This window comes from Fusarium subglutinans (genome assembly GCF_013396075.1).
Source record: "Fusarium subglutinans strain NRRL 66333 chromosome Unknown NRRL66333_c0000114, whole genome shotgun sequence".
Taxonomy (NCBI): Eukaryota; Fungi; Ascomycota; class Sordariomycetes; order Hypocreales; family Nectriaceae; genus Fusarium; species Fusarium subglutinans.
In genome coordinates, this window is record NW_023502177.1 from 62,336 (window position 1) to 82,607 (window position 20,272).

Genomic DNA, 20,272 nt, shown 5'->3' on the forward strand with positions numbered 1-20,272 from the left:
CATTGAGAGTCTGATAGTGGATACTCTTCTCTTTGTAATCGCCGATGCCCCTCGTTTTTGGTGTCTCTAGCCTAGCTCGCTCGACAAGCACTGCATGGTCTCTCTGCTTCCATGACATCACCGGACCCATCCCCTCCATCCATTGCAGCCAGCTCAGCTCCTTGGGCTTGCTGCTTTTATTTCGGGACCACGCCATGATCTGAGTAGACACTCAATGCCGTACAAATAGTCTAGCATCTGCCCATCCCATTCCCCCTCTTCATTCTCTTACCCCTCCATCCATCTCTCCTCTATTATTTTTTATTTTTTAATACCCAAACACCTTTTTTATCACCGTCACCATGGTTCAGCAAATCCCCAAGGCCAACCACATCCTCGACCTCCTCAGCCTCAAGGGCAAGGTCGTTGTCGTCACCGGCGCCTCCGGACCCCGCGGCATGGGCATCGAGGCTGCCCGCGGCGCTGCTGAGATGGGCGCCGACGTCGCCATCACCTACGCTTCCCGCAAGGAGGGCGCCGACAAGAACGTCGAGGAGCTCACCAAGGAGTACGGCGTCAAGGCCAAGGCCTACAAGCTCAACGCTGCCGACTACAACGACGTTGAGCGATTTGTCGGAGAGGTTGTCAAGGACTTTGGCAAGATTGATGGCTTTGTTGCCAAGTGAGCCCCTCCAATTCTATACACGCTGACCCAATTGATGCTAACCTCGTCAGCGCCGGTGCTACCGCCAACGCTGGTGTCGTCGACGGCTCTGCTGCCGACTGGGACCACGTTATCCAGATCGACCTCAACGGCACCGCCTACTGCGCCAAGGCCGTCGGCGCCCTCTTCAAGAAGCAGGGCCACGGCTCCTTCGTCATCACCGCCTCCATGTCCGGCCACATCGCCAACTTCCCCCAAGAGCAGACCTCTTACAACGTGGCCAAGGCCGGCTGCATCCACATGGCCAAGTCTCTCGCCAACGAGTGGCGCGACTTTGCCCGCGTCAACAGCATCTCCCCCGGCTACATCGACACCGGCCTCTCCGACTTCATCGACGCCGAGACCCAAGAGCTCTGGAGGAGCATGATCCCCATGGGCCGCAACGGTGATGCTAAGGAGCTCAAGGCTGCGTATGTCTACTTCTTGTCTGATGCTAGCACCTACACTACTGGCTCTGACCTTGTCATTGACGGTGGATACACTTGCCGATAAATGGCTCATATGTCTTGATGATGTTGACGATACCAAACAAATGAACAAAGAAACAAAATAAATAAATAAATAAATATTTAACGAATGACACAATCATCTATCCACTGTGGATCTGTTCCTGGCGTGCATGTGCTTGCAGTAGTGAGTCGTTAACGGCCTTATCAGATGACGCTAGAAAATTCACCGACCTGAAGAACCCACTTGACACTTCACGATGCCTGCTAGTCTAGTCGATCATGGCTGTCATCTCGATGACATTCATGTCAATGCCCTATTATATTTCTTACATGTAGTCATAACACACTAATCTTACACTTGGGTATCTCCATCGCTTGCAAAACTGACCGACGCATACGTTTTGCTATCCTTTCTCCCACCTTTTGTCGTCGACGTTGTCCCAACTCGTGTCGCAGATGAAGCCGTAGTACATGTATTTGCCGTCAAGAGTCCACCTTCATCATTAAGTTCAATGGCCTGCGAGTCCCCCACTTCAATAGTCGCAAGCGATCGATCAACGAAAATCTTCCTGTTGTTGTGTCGCGGCTCTGTACCCTTCCTTGCTCTCATTCGCGATATTATATGTCTCACCAGATGTCGAATGTGCGGCATGCAAGCGACCATGACGCCGACCGAAATCTCCACGTTTGACCAGATGAAGGCTGATTGTGCATGGGCGACTGGTTGGTATGTTAGCTTGTGTTCTGAATAGTTGACTGAAAATATCTACCTGTTAAGTCCTGAGAGAGTAGAAAAGCTACAAGTTCGCGTACTCGAATCGCAGCGACAATTGTAAGACTACGCTGTTAGCCAATAAAGCAAGATGCATCCCTTGGAACACTTACAATATCCCAACACTGAACATGCTAATGACACCGAGCTTCTTTTTGAGCTTCAATCCCATTCCCCAGAGCTGCGTCATGGGCAGAATGAGCATCCAGACATCCAGCACCAGATTTATCCCCGCAAGCGGCAGAGTGAAATTAGTGAACCCGGTCAGAATAAGATGGCCCTTCTTCTGCTGCCATCCATTCCAGAACAGCGAAAACGGCTGGATCTGGAAGAAGACGAAGATGAAGAATCCTACCCATATCAGAGCGTTAAAGACCATGGTGCATTTGACTACAATCCTGAACTTGTGGTCGGGGAAGATCCGGAGGAAGAAGCACAGGATTGCTGCTTTGACGAGGACTAGTGCTGTTAGGTACAAGACTTCGATGACGATGAATAACTGAGAGGAAATATTAGTTTGGTCATTGCAAGCTACGGCGATCATATCTTGGTCTAACCTTGAAAATGAGTATGATCTGGCTATCGGTTATAAACCACATGTCAAGACCAAGTCCCAAAGCAAGCACTAAAAAGTCTCAAGTCAACAAACTGCCTTTGAAAGACGGGGAACGAAACGGAGGAACTTACTGATCTGCAGCACAATATAATACGGAATCATAACTGCCTATTACCGTAAGCACTCGTCCAGCAACGCAAGGTAAAGAAACTCACTACCGATAATGTGGTCAGGGTATCGTCGATCCCCCACGTGAGGCCAAGCCGAACTTTAGTCACTATCCTCAAAGCGAAGAAGACGAGTGCAAATGCAAACACGACTGTACTGTTTACTCGATACGACGTCGTATTGTTGGTCGGTGGGATCCCGCATGCAGCCGACGACTCTTTGATGAAGTCTTTCTACACGTTAGCAACACTGAACCCACGTTTCTTGGAACTACGCACCCATGGTCTGTCTCATAGAGCACTTCACCATCAAGCAGACACCCATCGCTTTGGCAAACGGCTTGTTACTACACGTCGCCTCCTGTCCCATCTCCGCAAATTCTTTCTTGCTCAGAAGCTCGGTAAGGCAATCGATCTATCACCCGTCAGTAGCTAAATCATCATGTACAACGTCTGTAGTACTAACAGCACATTTCGGCGCGTTTGCAAGCATAGCACCAGGGGATTGAGCCGTCGCTGCATCGTACAGCAGGCATATCGTCCCCAATATGAGAAACCGCCTGCTGAGCGTCATAGTGAAATGAGATCACCAAACAGTCAAAAGGGGGGGTAAAGACCGAGGGAGGGTCGCACAGCGTTATAAGCATGCTGTGAAACCCAAAGATACTTTGTGGCACTTCGGCAGTGGCTGCAGATTGTTCAACCCTGCATGCATCTGATGCTGTGAATCGTATCACAGGTACAACCATCCATTATGTTGGGTCTAGAGCGGATCGGGAATTCCGATAGGATGTTGCCGAATACCTGGTTGGCTTCTGTTGTACTAGACTATGACATTGACGTTGGTGGAAGTATACGCTAGGGCTGATGAGAATGGGGTGCATTCCTGAGCGCCTCATCTCCCAGGAACCGTCATGGCAGAACATATCTTCGCCACGAATTGTGCTCTTCTTCTATGTTTTTGGCCGTGAAGTCGATACATCAACTGCATCTAATTGTCATATTTGTTGCTGCTCGTAGATGTGACAATCTTCAGCTTCATAAGCTAAGACCAATGTTTGCCATAAGCAGTGTAAAAAGCCCAGTCTTCCCAGGGACGATCACTGACACATGATTGGTTCCCAGCAGCACGGAAACCAAGCCAAACCGATAAGATGGAATTCGGGAATGATATCGTCAATCATCGGGTCTCCCACCACGATCTGACAATAGGCGATCTTATCCGCATTCTCTCTAGAGACCAGCCACAGGACAAACAAGGCCCTTGGCTAACGGCCTTGTGCGACTCTGGAATGGGGACCTAGGAGTTGTTTGTCTGCACGAGGCTTTGCGCCCAGGAACTAACAGCTATTGTCGACGCCACAGCGCGGGGGCAATATGATGAGTCGTTTACCAGTAGAGAGGTAGACTCAAGATCTACCTGGTAACTTAATCGTCGGTCCCGACGATTTCGATCTTTGACGATTGGTTGACAAGGCTTGTTGGTTTGAGTGCTCAGATGTCCAGATTGAAATAAGAAACGTGGATCGGGGGTAATGTCCGTTGCAATCAGGCACGTATGGCGAAACAGACTCTTGGCATAGATTGATCGTTCTAGACCCCCAGCCAGACTTGCGCCGATAATTGGTTGGTTGATGTTGAGTACTCGAGGCAAGGCATGCAAGCGTACTTACAACTATTAGAAATGACAATAAGATGTTGCGCTCCGCATACGTTCCTGGGCCGTTTCTCGGGATACTAACCGTCAGTTCATTTCAGACTTGATTGGTGGCCACTTGCTCTCACTTCAGAAGCCGCAGAATGAAGAGGTGGATATACCGTCGTATTGGAACAATGCAATGCTAGTGATCAGTGGCATATCGCGGATCAGACATAGATTACAATGAATGAGTTGATGCCTCAATTAATGGTAATAAGTCACTGTTTCTAGGTAGAGCAATACTGCTGAGAGTTAAATACCCTGGCTTATAGGCAAGCAGGGTGGACTTTGTTCCAATTTCAAGACTATAAGATATATATAAGATACTGTCCTTATAGTAATTTAAGGAGAAAACATTAATTTAAAGGCTTGTGTTATTGACCTGGTTATTAAGTTTGTGAATACAGTATTGGTTAAACCTGGTAAAGCCTACCCTAGATCGCGCCTATTTACTAGGCTGTTCCAGCATGGAGCAAATATCTACATACTCTCGATCTAAATTATCAGAGGCCAAGCATAGTTATAGCATTTTTTGGGCTTTAATATGTTAAAAAGCCAGGCACAATCTTCTCTATACCAGAGGTCTTTCTTAGGTATATATTATAGTTATCAAGACCAGCGTCAAGACCATCGTCAAGACAACCAGGAATATGCTTTCTCACTGCGATATTTCAGTCAAGACTGAATAACAGAAGTATAATTTCTGATGTGCTTGAAAAGGTTACTAGTCCATAGAAACCATCTACCTAAGCACAGTACTATGAGACTCTGGGTAACGATTTCATTTAGTTTTAACAGCTCTATGCACTACGTTTCCCTTAGCTATGATTAATTGTAGACAGAAGCTGCACTGTTGACTTAATTACACTCACTCTTATACTGATCTTACTTATTCTCACGTGAAGTGTCTTCACGGCATATTGGTCGAGCTTAGAATAAAGGTTTTGTGAAAGTCTGATGAGTTCGGTGAAGAAGGTATGAGACCAATTCACTCATCACTCTCATAAGCTCGGAGGTCACTTTCGGAACGGTACTAAATCACATCTTTCACCATCTGTCAGGCCGGACCTGACACATAAAAACTCACGTCATAGTCTCGAGTGATGAGCAAACAGACCAAGTAATTTCAAGACCAAAAAGCTGGCTCGTATAGCCATATTTATGGTTCGGCCGAGTCACCGATGGAGCCGCCTCGGCTTCTCATATTCCGCTTATCCGCATTGGCAGTGGTGAGGCCGGAGGAATACGAGCGCTAACCTCAGCAGAGTCAAGCCTCATTCGTCACTGAACGGTGGACCAACGCACATGAAACCACCCCCTGTCGATCGCAGTTCTCGTTGGTTCTGGAGACTCGAGGGAACAGTTTGATTTTGCGCGGATTGTAGTGGCTCTGGTGAGATGAAATGCAGGAACTTCTGCAATACGGGGAAGATGGTGTTAAGCAAAAGAAAGGAGGGAGGAGAAGAAAAAAAAAAGGAGGTGGAGACTGGGCAACTCGATTGGGAATGTCACATCAGCTTCCATGGGTCGCACGAGACATGGTCACACTGAGGGATACGGTTTTTGGGGGTTGGACATCAAAGTTGTTTGCTATACGGCGGGACGAGTCCCATCCATTGTCTTTACGGTAATCTCGCCTGTGTAAAAATAGCCAGATTAATTAAAATGCAAAGAAAAAAGGTTACGAGCTGGGCATTGACAGCTCAAGCTTGGACAATGAATCTAGACAGCCTTACCTTGCCGACAGCTGACGGCAAAAAAGTGCAGTACGGAATATCTCAAGAAAGGGCCAGATTCAATTGAATTACGATTTCCCCTTTTCCGTAACCCGTATCGCCGATATCCTCCATCACACCAGAGATCTTCGCTGCAGTCTGCAGCCCTCATTTAGCCTTAGACTCAAGACTTCGTATTTATGAATTAGTTGCATAAAAAACGAAGCAACTTGACGTCAACGATTGGATAAAAAAGCCTCATCAACAACGAACATCCAAGATCTTGGAACCGACTCTCAAATATCTTGGATTTTGAGCCGCTTGGACCGTTACAATAACGGTCCATTTTTTATCCTTGATTTTCTAGCTAGAAAACTGAGGATATACCCGATCGATTGTCTTCGATTCCCGCATTCCTGTCGGGCAAAACGGTTTCGGCTCCGCTTGTCGCGTGGAGCCAAGCCCAACTGTCAAACTTTTTTCTGTTCCTCGGCAGCAAACTCCGAACCTACCTTGAACAAGGAACAAGGCCTGAGGCATGGATGGTACGATGTTGACAATTGCTACCCTGAAGCTGAATAAGATTTCTGCTGTCAAAGTCAATTCGGTCGGTGATGGCGTTATTTCGAAATGCCGCCCGCTTGAAGTAGGCAGAATTAATCTGCCGAATGGTTGCATCTGCGCTTGTGATAATTTCATTAAAGGTTCTACTCCGTACGCCAATGATTGCCGGCTTATGTACGGAAGATTGGTGTTCACAATTGAACAACTCACCTTACAGTACTTGTATGCAAGCGCCAACCGAGTGATACTGTACGTGAATGCAGGAACAGGGATGCACAGACTCCAATGGGCTTTATCGGTAATAAGAAAATACCGTATTGGATGGTGAGAAGAGCGCCTCAATGTCGACATACAGCACAGTACTTACTTGATGAAAAGGGAGTCCTCAACAGCCAACGAAGGTTGCCGTGTAGCCAAGCAAGGATATCAACAGTAACTTTCCCGCCCTTCTCTCGGCATCGTCTTGTCATCAACCGACTATGATTGCCAAACAAGGATTAAACGGAACTCGCCTCGAAATGCTACCTTGATCATCCAGAGTGGATTTCCCTGATGCTACCCATTACCAACAACCAACAAACATCAACAAAAGACATCGTTTGGCTGACATACTCCAAGACAGCATAATCTCCACTGTATTCTATGGAACAATCCCTTCACAACTCAACGTGCTTGTTCTGCTGGCCAACCTCGAGATTCAGTGCGAGATTTTTAGTGGCAGAGTGGGGAGATAAGCAGCGATCTACAGGGAACCTTTTTTTTTCCACCCTCGTGTATGTAGGGGCGTCAAGCAAAGCAAGCACACACGCCAAGGGCAGCGGTTTTTGTATACGAGAGCCCCACGAATCAACCAGAAGACTCAAGACCACTTGTGGCCAGGCAACATGGCAGGGGCTGCAGATCCCCCCTCCGTCAGTGAATTGGTAGGCTAGTAGGTAAGGAGTCAAGGGAGTACCGGCACGGCAGACCACTGAGACAGCACTATGTACAGCCCGCGTCAGATCATAACCAGCCAAGTACAGAGCTAACGCAGGTCTTGGTCAAACGTTACCCCGCAGGCTGACTCAAACATTACGGGTAATAAATACGGTTTGTGTGCCTGAAGGGTAGTACAGTAGTAACTACGCGGCGTGTTTTGATTAACTTTATCTAATTAAAAAAACGGCGAAACACTGGTAGCCACTCAAGCGGCTCAACCAAGCGTTTTCTTGGCTGCACCGTGCACCAACCGTAATAGACGAACACGATGGGTGCTCCGTCACATCCGAACTTGTCCATACGGTCGCACTCCAACATCGTGATCTTGAGCATGGATGTAATTTATTATGGATCCCTGTGAGCCGCCCGCAGCAGAGGTCCACCATATGTACAACTTTACCCAACCAACCTTTTTTTTTCCTGCTGTTATTACATCACGTTACCGGGATGAACTATGGAGAAGAGCCCGTATTTCTTTTCTGACCTTACACAGTTGGGCCGATAGGACACGAGGGAGCCAAGATGATAAGATCCTGGGGTGTTTGCCAAGGGGGAGGGGGGAGGGGAAACACCTTGCATCGAGTATAAGAGTCTTGGGTGATTCCCCCAGAATTATTTGTTTCCGGCTTTCTTCTTCACCCACCTTTCGTTTAACCAACCGCTTCACTCGTTTATAGCATTCGTTAAACAAAATCTATCAAGATGCGAGGTCTCGTTATTTTCAGTGCGGCCGTCGGCCTGGCTAATGCTGCTGTTGTCGAGAGGGACTACCCTGTCCCTGCTGTCCCTGATACCGACTATACTCCCCCCGCTGCGGCTTACCCTCCTCCTGAGCAGACCACCGACGTCTACACTCCTCCCGAGGAGACCACGCCTGTGACTCCCCCTAAGGAGACCCAGCCTACCGGTGTTTACCCTCCTCCTGAGCAGAGCACTGATGTCTATCCTCCTCCTGAGGAGACGACCAGTGTCTATACTCCCCCCGAGGAGACAACTGGTGTCTACCCTCCACCTGAGGACACCACCGGCGTCTACCCCCCTCCTGAGCAGAGCACTGATGTCTATCCTCCTCCTGAGGAGACGACCAGTGTCTATACTCCCCCCGAGGAGACAACTGGTGTCTACCCTCCACCTGAGGACACCACCGGCGTCTACCCCCCTCCTGAGGAGACCACTGATGTCTACCCTCCTCCTTCCGAGACCCAGCCCGAGGAGCACAGCTCAACCGAGACTCCTTACCTCCCTCCTACTGAGACTCTTCCTTCTGCTGAGAGCTCAACCGAGACTCCTTACCTTCCTCCCAGTGATACTCTCCCCGCCAAGGGTACCTCAACTGAGACTGGCTACCTGCCTCCCTCTTACACGAAGCCTTCCTACACGAAGCCAACTTACACCAAGCCTTCGTACACCAAGCCTGGCTACCCCGAGACCTCTAAGTGGACCACCTCAACCATCTACACCACTCAGGTTCAGACCGTCACCAAGTGTCCTCCCGAGGTCACCAACTGCCCTGTTGGCCCTCACGTCACCACCGTGACTATCCCCGTCTCCACCACCGTCTGCCCTGTGACTGAGGAGCACCCCTCTTCTGTGTACCCTACTCATGAGGAGACCACCAAGCTTACCACCTCGACAATCTACACCACCAAGGTGCACACTGTCACCAAGTGCCCTCCCGAGGTTACCAACTGCCCTGTCGGTCCTCACGTCACCACTGAGACCATCCCCGTCTCTACCACTGTCTGCCCCGTGACCGAGACTCACGTCGCTCCTCCTCCTGCTCACGAGACAACCACCAAGCTGACAACCTCAACCATCTACACCACCAAGGTCCACACTGTTACTAAGTGCCCTCCTGAGGTTACCAACTGCCCTGAGAAGCCCCATACCACCACCGAGACCTACGCTGTCTCTACCACCGTCTGCCCTGTGACTGAGACCCACGTTGTTCCTCCCAAGGAGACTCAGCCCATCGTTATTCCTCCTGTTCACCCCGGTAACGGAACCTGGACTCCTCCCAAGCCTCAGCCTCCCAAGGAGTCTCACCCCAGCTACCCTCAGCCTCCTGCTCCTCAGCCTCCCAAGGAGTCTCACCCTAGCTATCCTCAGCCTCCTGCCCCTCAACCTCCCAAGGAGACTTACCCCGCTCCCCCTAAGGAGACTCAGCCTGGCGTCACCCCCCCCAAGGAGACTCACCCCGCTCAACCTCCTGCCCCTCAACCCCCTAAGGAGACCCAGCCTGCCCAGCCTCCCGCTCCTCAGCCTCCCGCTCCTCAGCCTCCCAAGGAGTCTCACCCTAGCTACCCTCAGCCTCCTTCTCCCAGCAAGCCTGCTGAGACTGCTCCCGTTGTCCCTGCTCCTAGCACTCCTGCTGAGACCTACCCTGCTCCTCCTGCCACCACTCCCACCCAGGTCACTGCCGGTGCTGGACGTGTCGGAGGTAGCGTCGGAGCTGCTCTCTTTGCGGCCGGTTTTGTCGCCTTCTTCCTGTAAATATTTTGACTGCTCACATGGAGCAACGAGCATATGACGGTTTTGAGATATATACGTTGCATAGTACATGCACCTATTACCTGCACCTATTACATTCTATTAGATAATTTCTTAGATTAATATATTTACGGGCATGAAGCCAAGTAAAGTGTTCAATGTTCGATCATGTGATTTTCCTTTTGAACATAATCTCATGTGAGTATGATGTATTGTTGGTACTATAAGATAGACCAAATCAAACAATTCCGTGCCCACCTGTGTTTCTCCTCCTCACAGCACCACTGAGTTGGCTCCGTCGACTTGAGTGGCGTCCACTGCCGTCCACCTCCCTAGCAAGTCTTTGTCGACCAGTTTGGGTCAAAGGCTCCGTCCCTTTCCACCAGTCGGATACTTTATTGATCTTCCACGCCAATATGATAGTTGGTACGGAGACGATAGCGGTCATACCAACTGCTTGATAAAGTCAGCATTGGTTCCTAACTTCTCTTATACGTGAGACTTACAAAGAATGGGGAAAAGCCACCATCCTTGATACCTAAGCTCACCAGATTCGTGGGGAAAATTGGAGACATCGAGCGCGAAGAGAGATGAGAGAAATGACAGCGGAAGCTGTGCTCCATAGTAAGTGGTAGTTACTAATTGTTGCCGGTGCCACTTACGAATATGATTGTCACTATAGTGAAAATGAGTATGCTGTTAGACTGCCGCGCGGAGTCGTTGGCTTGGATCCTGCCGAACTCGGCTTCTTTTATACTGGCTTGTTTCTGGCGCAGATCAAGCAGTAAGTTAATCTATTGCGGTGAGCACCGAGTAGTAGTACTGATCCAAGGTGATGCGCCTGTGGCTGATATGTCTCAGTCTGCGGATTTGGATGGATTCGTCAATTCCTTTTCTTTGTATGTCAGCAGAGCTTTGATGACTACCGCTACTGTTCTCATAGGTCCCGAAGCCGAGGTATGGCATCTTTGCCCAATCAAAGTCAGTCTGTAAATACAGTTATAGGTTCAGGAGTTTAAGGTATAACATACGTATAAAGCCATGAATGACATTTGCTGCTTAGGTCTCTGTCCGCCGACAGAATTGTTCAGTGGCTGGTTAGGATACCTGATCTGCACATGGTCAACAATATTGACCTAGGGGCTCGCGACTCGGAAATAACATGGCGATAGTGCCAGTACGTACAGCGCATCGCGGTTTCATGTAGTTCCCTCTCCCCCCAGCAGATAACTCAGTCCAACTAGAGTTAAAATGCTGCATCATAAGCTCATGGTCCATTTCTGAAACACCCGAGTCGTGTGATAACCGGTTGGCGAGGTCCTGTACACAACAATGTGAGTGACATGTATGTGACAGCGAGGTGTTAGTAGCTTACTCTCATTAGATGCATCTGTTCACGAAAAGATCGTCAGCATCAGCAATTGATGGGGATAAGTTGTGTCCTACCTCAGCAACAGGTAAATGGATCCAGCGAAAGAGCAGATCGCGGGCCGGCTGGCTCGAACAACTCAGCGGTCGCTCCTCTTGATATCCTGGGAGTGATTGCTTGAAATCACGAAACCGCTGGTGGATGATGCTTTTCTTTGCCCATTATGGCCGTTGGACCTTCATCATATATGATCTTCTTGATGGTCTCCTTTTTCTCTGTGTACGTCCCGCAGGAACAGGTGTCGATGATGAGGCCATACAAGTTCAACGTCTCCTCTGACCTTTCTTGACATTGTGGCAATTTCGGTGGCGTATCGTAGTTGGGATTTGCGATGAATCTCAGAATAGGCGGCTTGTCTCGAAAGAGATTGTTGATCTTTTCATGGACGGTACCTGGAACAGATGGGAAAGTATCTCCGAAGGCTGACATATCCTAGAAGAGTAAGCCCCGTTGGATAGTAACCACCATACTACCGTCGGTTGGGAGCAACGTACCGCCAACTCGAGAGTAGTCATCTGGTTGTCGGGTTTTCGCCCACACCATTGTTCAAGCAAATGCCTGAGGGTTTCTTCGTGACCTGGTTTCTCGAATCGGGCAATTGCCTCTAGGATCTTAACCGCCTGTGTCTTGTGCGTACTTAAATAATCCTTGGCGACCGTGCCTAGACTTCTGATCTCCTCCCAGAAGAGGTCACTGACTGCTTTATGTCGGCCCAAGGTTGACACAGAAAGCGGTGTATGTTCTCAGATATTCTGTTGCACGATGAGACTGACCTTTTCATGTGCAGGCTGGATGGGACCCTCAGCGTGAACTAATTTGAGAATTTCTTCGATTGTTTCGCGGCTACCACGGTTGGCTGCCAAATACATTGCAGGGATTTGATTCGTAGCCATTTCAGATGCCCCAACATCAGAAATGATGTGGATGATCTTTGAACTACCGTGTTGAGCAGCAATATGAAGCCAATTAGCTTCTCCTCTCCTCCTCTGCAGAATGGACTTGGACTTGTCGACCTTGATGCATTCTTTAGCCAAGGGAAGGTAGTCATTTGCGACAGCCCAGTACATAATGGGATGCAAATCGTCTAGTGGCGGGTCTTGTAGGCGTTTGAGTCCTTCCAAAATCGCGTTTCCAATGTCTTCCCTACTTGACCAAGGGTCTACAAACGCCGGTGCTTCAATAGAATTGGAAGGAAAGTAGGCCGCGGTTTTTAGTAATTGTAGCATGATGTGAAAATGTCCTTTCACCATTGCATTGAACAATGGCGTATGGCTTAGTTAGTATCAAGCTGAGCAACCTTGCTCCCTCTTGAAATAAGGATTTCGACGTTTTCGGAGTCACCAAAAAGGCATACCATTGCCAAAGCAGTCCCTCCACCTCGGTTAGTCTTGGTGTCGTCGGCACAGCGGTCAAGCAACATAGTAATGACTTCCTTATTCTTTGGCCTTTTGCAGGCCAGCATAAGTGGTGTCAAGCCTGTCCTTGAGCCGCTTTGGTTGACATCTGCCCCATAGCCAATCAAGATCCTAGCCTGCACTGATTTCCCCTGATGACATGCAAATACAAGAGGCGACACGTCACCAACACTTAGGTGGTTGATGCTCGCTCCGCTGCTAACAAACAGAATGGTGGTCTCCACAAAGTCTTGCAAAGAACCCCCTTTATTTTCCAGCATGCGGTGAAAGCAGTTATATCCTCTGGTCCGTATCTGCAAGGGATACAGCCGCTTCCAGAAGCAGAAGTGATAATCGAGAATTCAACATTTGGCTTGCGTAAAGTATTGGTGTTGCTTTCTCAATTGTGGACTTTGCATGGATGTTTGCTCCTTTCAATAAGAGAGCCTCAGTAGCTTCGAATGATCCTGCAATGGAAGCCACACATAGTGGTGTGAGGCCAATCTCCCCGCGTGCCTCGATGTCTGCTTGCTTCTCCAGGAGCCATGGAATGACCCGGTGATAACAATCACCAGCTGCATGGTGTAAGGGCTGATGTCCTCGGAGATCTGGCATGCTGATTTGTGCCTCCGGCCCCTGATTCCAGAGGAGGTTCAGCAGCTGCAAGCTTCCTTGAGAACACGCAAGGGAGAACGCTGTGCGGCGTCCATTTGCTCGTAGCCGTGAATTTGCCCCTTTCTCTAGGAAAAACCTAACGACATCTGTTCGGGCATTTCTGCATGCGTGATGCAAAGCAGTCCATCCCCACACGTCAATCCGATTGATGTCCGCCCCGTGAGATAAGAGACGAGTGGCAGCGACCAGCCAGCCATACTCGGCCGCGAGATGAAGTGATGGACTTCCTGTGCCAATGGGGGCATTGACGTCGGTATTGAACTTGGACAATAGCATCTCAAGGATAGCAACTCGACCGAATATTGCGGCAATGGTCAGTGGAAGGACGAGACATTTTACAGGCCGTTGGCTCTTTTCAGTCTCGTAGAAGATGGAGGCATTGGCTAAGAGCCTGTTTCGATTCAAGAGCTCCTCGACTTCTGCGATGTTATCTGCTTGTATAAGCGACCTTAACTGAGTATTCAGTGGTTGGTGATCGTCTGGTTTCAGCTTCATTTTCCGGAGGAGAAACCTGCGGCGGCAAAGGACTGGGTACAGAGGAGCTCGGTGGATTGCTAGATGCCATACTGTCTTTGTGATGAAAGAACGTGAGTTTGTAGTGATATGTTGACCAATACTGGTGTGAAGACATGAGAATTGTTGATGCGGGTACAGCGAGAACAAAACTGGGATTCGTAGATGAAAAGAATCAGAAAACAGAAGGGGAAACAAAGAAGGGAATTGATCTTGCACAAAATCGGACACCGCGACATTTCTCGTGAAGCTGGCCAATGCAAGCAGATAAACCCCGCCTTGGCTTCTGTTCACACTGCATACTCGTAGAACAAGCTGAAAGACCCCTGCTCGCGCCTAGCAAATTCGAGCAAATGAGATTGGCTTGGGCTGTCAACTGAATCATGCATGGCGAAGAGGGCTTTTCTTATCCAATGATCGCGTAGTTATTGTAACACAACTCACAGATCGACAGTCAATAGGTCGTGCTGTAGTTAGCCCATTTTTCAAAGCTAGCAAGATACGTATAGAGAAGAGATTGGTCGAAACTGAGGTTTTCAGATGGCAGCCTATTTCGAGTTATAAGATCAAGCAGTGATAAAGTGTAACGAGACAGAACAATGACTGACGTTATTAATAATAATATAATTAACCATTATACTGTATAAACCTTTTAAGTACCTCTATTCCCTTTAGATATCTGTGAGGCTAATTCCTTGCCTTAGTCAGACATTATAGTAGACTCATCCCAGCGCTCCATACTGATATCTCCCGCCCCCCTTAGCTCATTCTGTCCAAGAGATGACGCCAGTTTATCATCCTGCCCCCAAAGCAGATAGACCGGATCGAGGAAATTGAAAACCGCTATAGCCACAACCATAATGGCACCATCTAAACCAATAAAGTATCCCTCGTGGGTAATCAGGTAACCACTCCAGCCTTGTAGAAGCTCAACAGTTCGGTAGATACTTCGGATGAAAATCATGGTCAAGGATATAAAGACTGCAGCCAAAAGCCAAGTATAAGTTTTAGGCAAAGCATTACCATCGGACATGCCTTGCTTCCTCGACTGCAAGTAAGATCTCTTGACAAAGACTCTCCTCAGAAAGTCGATAACCAGGACAGCAAAAACCACCATGGCTGCCATCTGGAAGACGATACCAGCGACCTATCACATCATTCTAATTAGTTACTGTCGCTTCGTTTCCCCACCAAAAAAGAAAAAAGAGACTATGAAGCTTACCATGATATTTGTTCCCGGCCTTGTATCACCGTCAATCTTGTCCGACTCAGTAGAGGCCATAGCTCCCCCAACAGCTTGTACAATGAGAGCGATGATATCGCATGACAAAAACACAATGGCGTACATTCTAGGTCCAAGCACAGAAGATTCACGACCAAGACGATTAATGAGAGCGCCGAGTATAACGTAGAGTCCTGCCGTGATGAAGGTCGGGGCGATGATGAGAGTTGTAATCTGCATCAAGAACGCGTTGTCATTGTAGGGACATTCGCTCGACCACGTTCGACCAGCCCAACCAATGACTTCAGCTAATTGATAGTGTCAGTAACGTATATCCTCTTCTTGATTGCGCTCGAGATCCTGGAAGGGTATTTTGACATACTCAAGGCTCCGACTCCAAAGGCAAGCGATGTCCATCGACGTTTCCTAACGAACTGCACAAAGTGGCCAAAAAGACTCAGACCGAAAAGAACACAGAAGGCAATTCCAGCACCCAGGGTCGGGACGTAGCCGTAGGAAGTATCGATCCCTTCTATCAGACTTTGACATCCTGACCTCAGTTTATCGTATTGTTCTTGGGTGAGCGGTTCCGACGCATCCGTAATGTTGGACATTTCGAAAAGGTGGCTCTGGTTTTGTTTCGGTCCAGATCGTTTCGAGAAATATGGAGTGAAGTCGTGGTTGAATTAGGGTGCAAAATAATGCTTGTAAACAATGTATTTACTCGCTAGCGAGGATGTTGCTTGCATGAGGATGTAATGGAGGATAATGGGAGACATTTTGGTATAAATATGTGGACTGATCATGACATTATCCACCCGGTGTCCGCGGGGGTCCATTCTTAACCAGTTGGACGTTGAGGTTATATTTGAAAACCGGCATAAAGTTTTAAGACACAAATTCCGGACTTCCCGAATCTCGGTTGAAGAAGGGCTCTGGATCCGACTATCCGTATACAAACAGAAGCCTTCAAATGTTACACTGAAAACTTGCTGAGTTGCTCAATTAAACATAAAGTCATATGATTAGAGAAAATACATCTGTTTTCTCAAGACATGCGCTTTGCGAACTGACCGATGATATCTTTGTGGAAAGTTATCAGTACTCCGTACAATGCTCTGGAAAAATGATTTGGTTAAATGTCCCGCTTATCTAATGACGTTTCGAACCACCAACCACGGTATTTATGCAATATAAGCTTTTCGCATTCAACGTAAAATATCCCATTTACCCGATGGAAGGCTCTTCTGTCACATTCCGCGCCGGACATCGAAAACCAGCGAAAGCTGAATGTCTCTGACGTAACAGTCTAACCTTGATCAGATAAGGAGACTGTTTATGTGGGCCAAGACAATTCCCGCGCCATAAGCCGGCACATCTGACATCTAGTAAATACGTCACCCAGATACCGGGTCGAATGCTGAACGATTTAGGCATTCAGCCGCTATAAATACAGCTTCATACTGATCTCTGTATTCTCCGGAAACCCTTTGTGTAATACTCGCTTCTTGGTCTATCATTAGGTTAAGACCTATCTTGGAGTAAGGTTTGTCGAGTCCATCTTCCGAACTCCGATGCAGGGGTCTAACTATAAAAGTTATTTTATCATAACCGCTTAGTCAGGACACAATAGAAAGCCGCACGTCGGCTACAGCAGAGAGAGTTGTAAATATCATTGAGCAACACATAGAGGGAACATTGGAACGCCTTATCAAAGCTGTACATCTCTTTTATCTTACAATCCCCTATCAAATCACATCTGCGAATGAGAACTATCAGTTGCATTTACTAATAATATAACACTGAATCAACATTCAAGCGTAAGCAACATAGAATGTTAGGCCTCTAGGTTATCTCTCTTAATGTATTATGTTCTCTGCTGATTTAAGCTCTTAACCATGAGTCTTAACTAACTGCAAGCAACACGATATAGGGTACTGATTCTGCGTTCTTATATGGAGTATCTGAAGGGATGCCAATATGAGGGTCAATTTTACTCCGTACAGGTGAATAGATTGTCGCCAGTAATCAGGGGTCTCGTTTCCAGACCTTGCGATGCCAAGCTAGGGGGTGTTCCAGGTGAGAAGACAGATACAGGGTACAGGGGCAGGTTAACCGCGTACAAGGACTCAACCCGCGTAAAGATTTAGGGGCGATCAGATTGATGACCGACAGTCTTGGCGATGAAACGTAGATCTTCAACAACAAATGGCTGCACAAGTCTTGAAGAAAGAATTTCGGACTCAGAACCGCAGGAATATTTAGCAAAGGCATTGGAGCTTTTTGCAGCATTTACTTGATGTATGAGTTGTGAGCTGAGTGTCATTTACAGTTGAGACTTTTGGCTTATAACGTACATCAGCACAGAGAACTTAACGACCTTTCCTTGAGTCTTTGTTGATTGGCATCGAGTGCTTAAAATTTCTCATGGAAGACCCACTGTCAGAATAAAGCGATTCAACAGTGTCTCTCCAAGAACTCCCACATTCCGATACACGAAACCACAGAAGACAGGATTGCATCATTTCCCCTGACTAGCCCAATGCGAAAATCCGCCAAAGCACCAGTCAGCAACAACCAACAGACGCAGGACCCAGAAATAAGCTTAAACGATTAGTTCGATAGGCGGAAATTTTATTAAATTAACGTCTCAGGCCTTCCACGTGCATCTTACCCAGACATCAGATGAACTTAGCCAAGTCAGAAACAATTAACCTTGAATGTCCAACTGAAGCTGTAACAGTCCCTGGAGCTTGGGCCTATTACCGCGCGCTTGGGGCCGGGGCCTTATCCGAAAAAGGCGTGCGGCTCCACGAAGCTGAGACGACGTGCTTTTCCACCACTGTGAAATGAGATGACTCTTGGCGGGCGATAACGAGCTGGTCGATCACGAAATATGGTGAAGAAACATATATAAACGTGAAACTCTTGTCGTCTTGTTTTGTGTTTCTTCAGCTTAGTTTCTCATCTCAAGTGCAGTGCATTCACTCTTTTTTCTACATTCCATTCCATTCTTTCTCTTCACTGTGTGAAGCTGGTCTATTACACTCTTTTCTCAAATTCTCACCTGACTTTTTCTCACCACCTTCACCAATTCTCTCTTTTCAAAGAATCAACATGTCTTTCAAGGTCGCTGCTACTCTCGCTGGCGCTTTCGCCTCCGTCGCCCTCGCCCACGGAACTGTCACTGGTATCAAGGTCGACGGAACCTACCAGGCCGGCTATGACCTCAGCTCCTATTACAAGGCTCAGCAGGGCGGCGAGATCCCCACCATTGCTGCATGGTCCGCTGAGAACCTCGACAACGGCTTCGTTCCCCCCTCCGACTATGGCACCTCCGACATTGCCTGCCACAAGAAGGCTGCTCCTGGTAAAACCTCCATGTCCGTCAAGGCTGGTGGTACCGTTGAGTTTCAGTGGTCGGCTTGGCCCGAGTCTCACATTGGTCCCGTTCTGACCTACGTTGCCAAGTGCTCTGGAAAGTGCACTTCTGCTGACCCTGCTACTCTCAAGTGGGTCAAGATCGATGCTGCTGGTCTGGATGGAACCTGGGCTGCTGCCGATCTCATCAAGAACAACAACACCTGGACTACCACTGTTCCTGAGACTCTCGCTGCAGGTAGCTACGTCTTCCGTCATGAGATCATTGCTCTTCACGGTGCTGGTTCCAAGGATGGTGCTCAAAACTACCCCCAGTGCTTCAACATTGACATCACTGGCTCTGGAACCGACAACCCTGAGGGTACCCTGACCACTGAGCTCTACACCGACTCTGAGCCTGGCATTCTCTTCGACCCTTACAAGGGTTCAACCACCTACGAGATTCCTGGACCTGCTCTGTACGGTTCTGCTTCTGGCACCAAGCCCGTTGTCCCTGACACCCCCTCCAACGGAACCATCTCGACTCCAGCTCCTTCTGCCCCTACCCCCGTTGCCCCCACTCCTGTCGCGCCCACCAGCCTCATCACCTCTGTCGCTGCTGCTGCTACTCAGGCCGTTGAGGTCCCTTCCACTGAGGCCCCTGTCACTGAGGAGGAAGGTTCCGAGGATGGTGCTCTCCCCAAGACTTTTACTCTTGACACCTTCATTGACTGGCTCCGCTCCAAGAACGGTGCCTCCAAGAAGGTTCGCCGTCACGCTCGCCAGTTCTAAGTTATCTGAGATACATATGGCAGAAACTGGATGTGTTGATGGAGGAAGATTGATCTTTTGAAAGGTCAGGCTTATTTTATATGTAGATAATAGTGAATGTGCTTGCAGAAGTCAAGCTCGTGTACAATATAAAATCCAAACACTCTTCAGACCCCATTTAGACGTGATATTAAATGCACCGAGTAATGATACATGACAATAATCTTTCTTTTTTTGATACTCTTAGACCAGTTACTCACAACAAGCATTGCTTATTTAGCCATGATATGATCCGATTGATTATACCGAGCAACTCAATTTTCGCTCCGGACCCTCAATAGAACATGACAAACGACGGATCGACCCTTTGCCGTCCTGAAAATTCTTGGAGAATTGGGTTTAGCGTATTCAGAAATGCAGTTAATTCTGGCTGTTCTATAATGCAACTCTGTATTGTAAACCTGGCGTGGTATCAGACCGAGGTTGTGTATGCATAACCCCGCGCCCTCGGATGTCTGACGGCCTTTGAGGACTGTTCTGTAAGCTTTTAATTGGTGCGGTAAGGTGCGGTGGCAGGCAGTTAATCATTACATACTCGCTTTGGCTTTTCTATCAGTAATAAGTAACGAGCTCATGATGTGACACTTATATACTGCGGTTTATGCCTGCCAGAAATGAGTTACGGTGCAATCTCGTTAGGTTTATTCCAAGAGAGTCATCCATGTAATGAGGCATTGTAAGTGAAACTATGAGGTGTATTATAAGAAGAATGCTTAAAGCAGTATTGAATATATCTTTGTAATGGTTACTATAGC

At 48.1% G+C, this 20,272-nt stretch overlaps 7 protein-coding genes across 7 annotated transcripts; 3 read left to right on the top strand and 4 right to left on the bottom strand.

Annotated features, from left to right (window-relative positions):
* Nucleotides 1-341: 341 nt before the first annotated feature.
* FSUBG_8370 (oxidoreductase) lies at nucleotides 342-1,195 on the top strand (the record flags this gene model as incomplete). Its single annotated transcript, XM_036686772.1, has 2 exons — nucleotides 342-661; nucleotides 715-1,195. The coding sequence occupies 2 exons, from the start codon at nucleotides 342-344 to the stop codon at nucleotides 1,193-1,195; spliced, it is 801 nt and encodes a 266-aa protein (XP_036536117.1).
* Nucleotides 1,196-1,421: 226 nt separating this feature from the next.
* FSUBG_8371 (uncharacterized protein) lies at nucleotides 1,422-3,221 on the bottom strand (the record flags this gene model as incomplete). Its single annotated transcript, XM_036686773.1, has 9 exons — nucleotides 1,422-1,466; nucleotides 1,784-1,872; nucleotides 1,923-1,990; nucleotides 2,038-2,423; nucleotides 2,482-2,549; nucleotides 2,612-2,648; nucleotides 2,696-2,877; nucleotides 2,927-3,062; nucleotides 3,114-3,221. 9 exons carry the CDS (start codon nucleotides 3,219-3,221, stop codon nucleotides 1,422-1,424), a joined length of 1,119 nt encoding a protein of 372 aa, XP_036536118.1.
* A 5,084-nt stretch (nucleotides 3,222-8,305) lies between these two features.
* FSUBG_8372 (uncharacterized protein) lies at nucleotides 8,306-10,096 on the top strand (the record flags this gene model as incomplete). The annotated part of the gene is made up of 1 exon (XM_036686774.1): nucleotides 8,306-10,096. The coding sequence occupies one exon, from the start codon at nucleotides 8,306-8,308 to the stop codon at nucleotides 10,094-10,096; it is 1,791 nt and encodes a 596-aa protein (XP_036536119.1).
* A 1,549-nt stretch (nucleotides 10,097-11,645) lies between these two features.
* FSUBG_8373 (uncharacterized protein) lies at nucleotides 11,646-12,748 on the bottom strand (the record flags this gene model as incomplete). The annotated part of the gene is made up of 3 exons (XM_036686775.1): nucleotides 11,646-11,954; nucleotides 12,017-12,142; nucleotides 12,296-12,748. 3 exons carry the CDS (start codon nucleotides 12,746-12,748, stop codon nucleotides 11,646-11,648), a joined length of 888 nt encoding a protein of 295 aa, XP_036536120.1.
* Nucleotides 12,749-13,210: 462 nt separating this feature from the next.
* Nucleotides 13,211-14,086, bottom strand: FSUBG_8374 (nacht and ankyrin domain protein; the record flags this gene model as incomplete). Its single annotated transcript, XM_036686776.1, has 1 exon — nucleotides 13,211-14,086. One exon carries the CDS (start codon nucleotides 14,084-14,086, stop codon nucleotides 13,211-13,213), a length of 876 nt encoding a protein of 291 aa, XP_036536121.1.
* Nucleotides 14,087-14,804: 718 nt separating this feature from the next.
* Nucleotides 14,805-15,940, bottom strand: FSUBG_8375 (RSB1-integral membrane transporter; the record flags this gene model as incomplete). Its single annotated transcript, XM_036686777.1, has 3 exons — nucleotides 14,805-15,251; nucleotides 15,327-15,634; nucleotides 15,709-15,940. The coding sequence occupies 3 exons, from the start codon at nucleotides 15,938-15,940 to the stop codon at nucleotides 14,805-14,807; spliced, it is 987 nt and encodes a 328-aa protein (XP_036536122.1).
* Nucleotides 15,941-18,443: 2,503 nt separating this feature from the next.
* On the top strand, nucleotides 18,444-19,478 carry FSUBG_8376 (murein transglycosylase; the record flags this gene model as incomplete). The annotated part of the gene is made up of 1 exon (XM_036686778.1): nucleotides 18,444-19,478. One exon carries the CDS (start codon nucleotides 18,444-18,446, stop codon nucleotides 19,476-19,478), a length of 1,035 nt encoding a protein of 344 aa, XP_036536123.1.
* Between the last annotated feature and the right edge of the window lie 794 nt (nucleotides 19,479-20,272).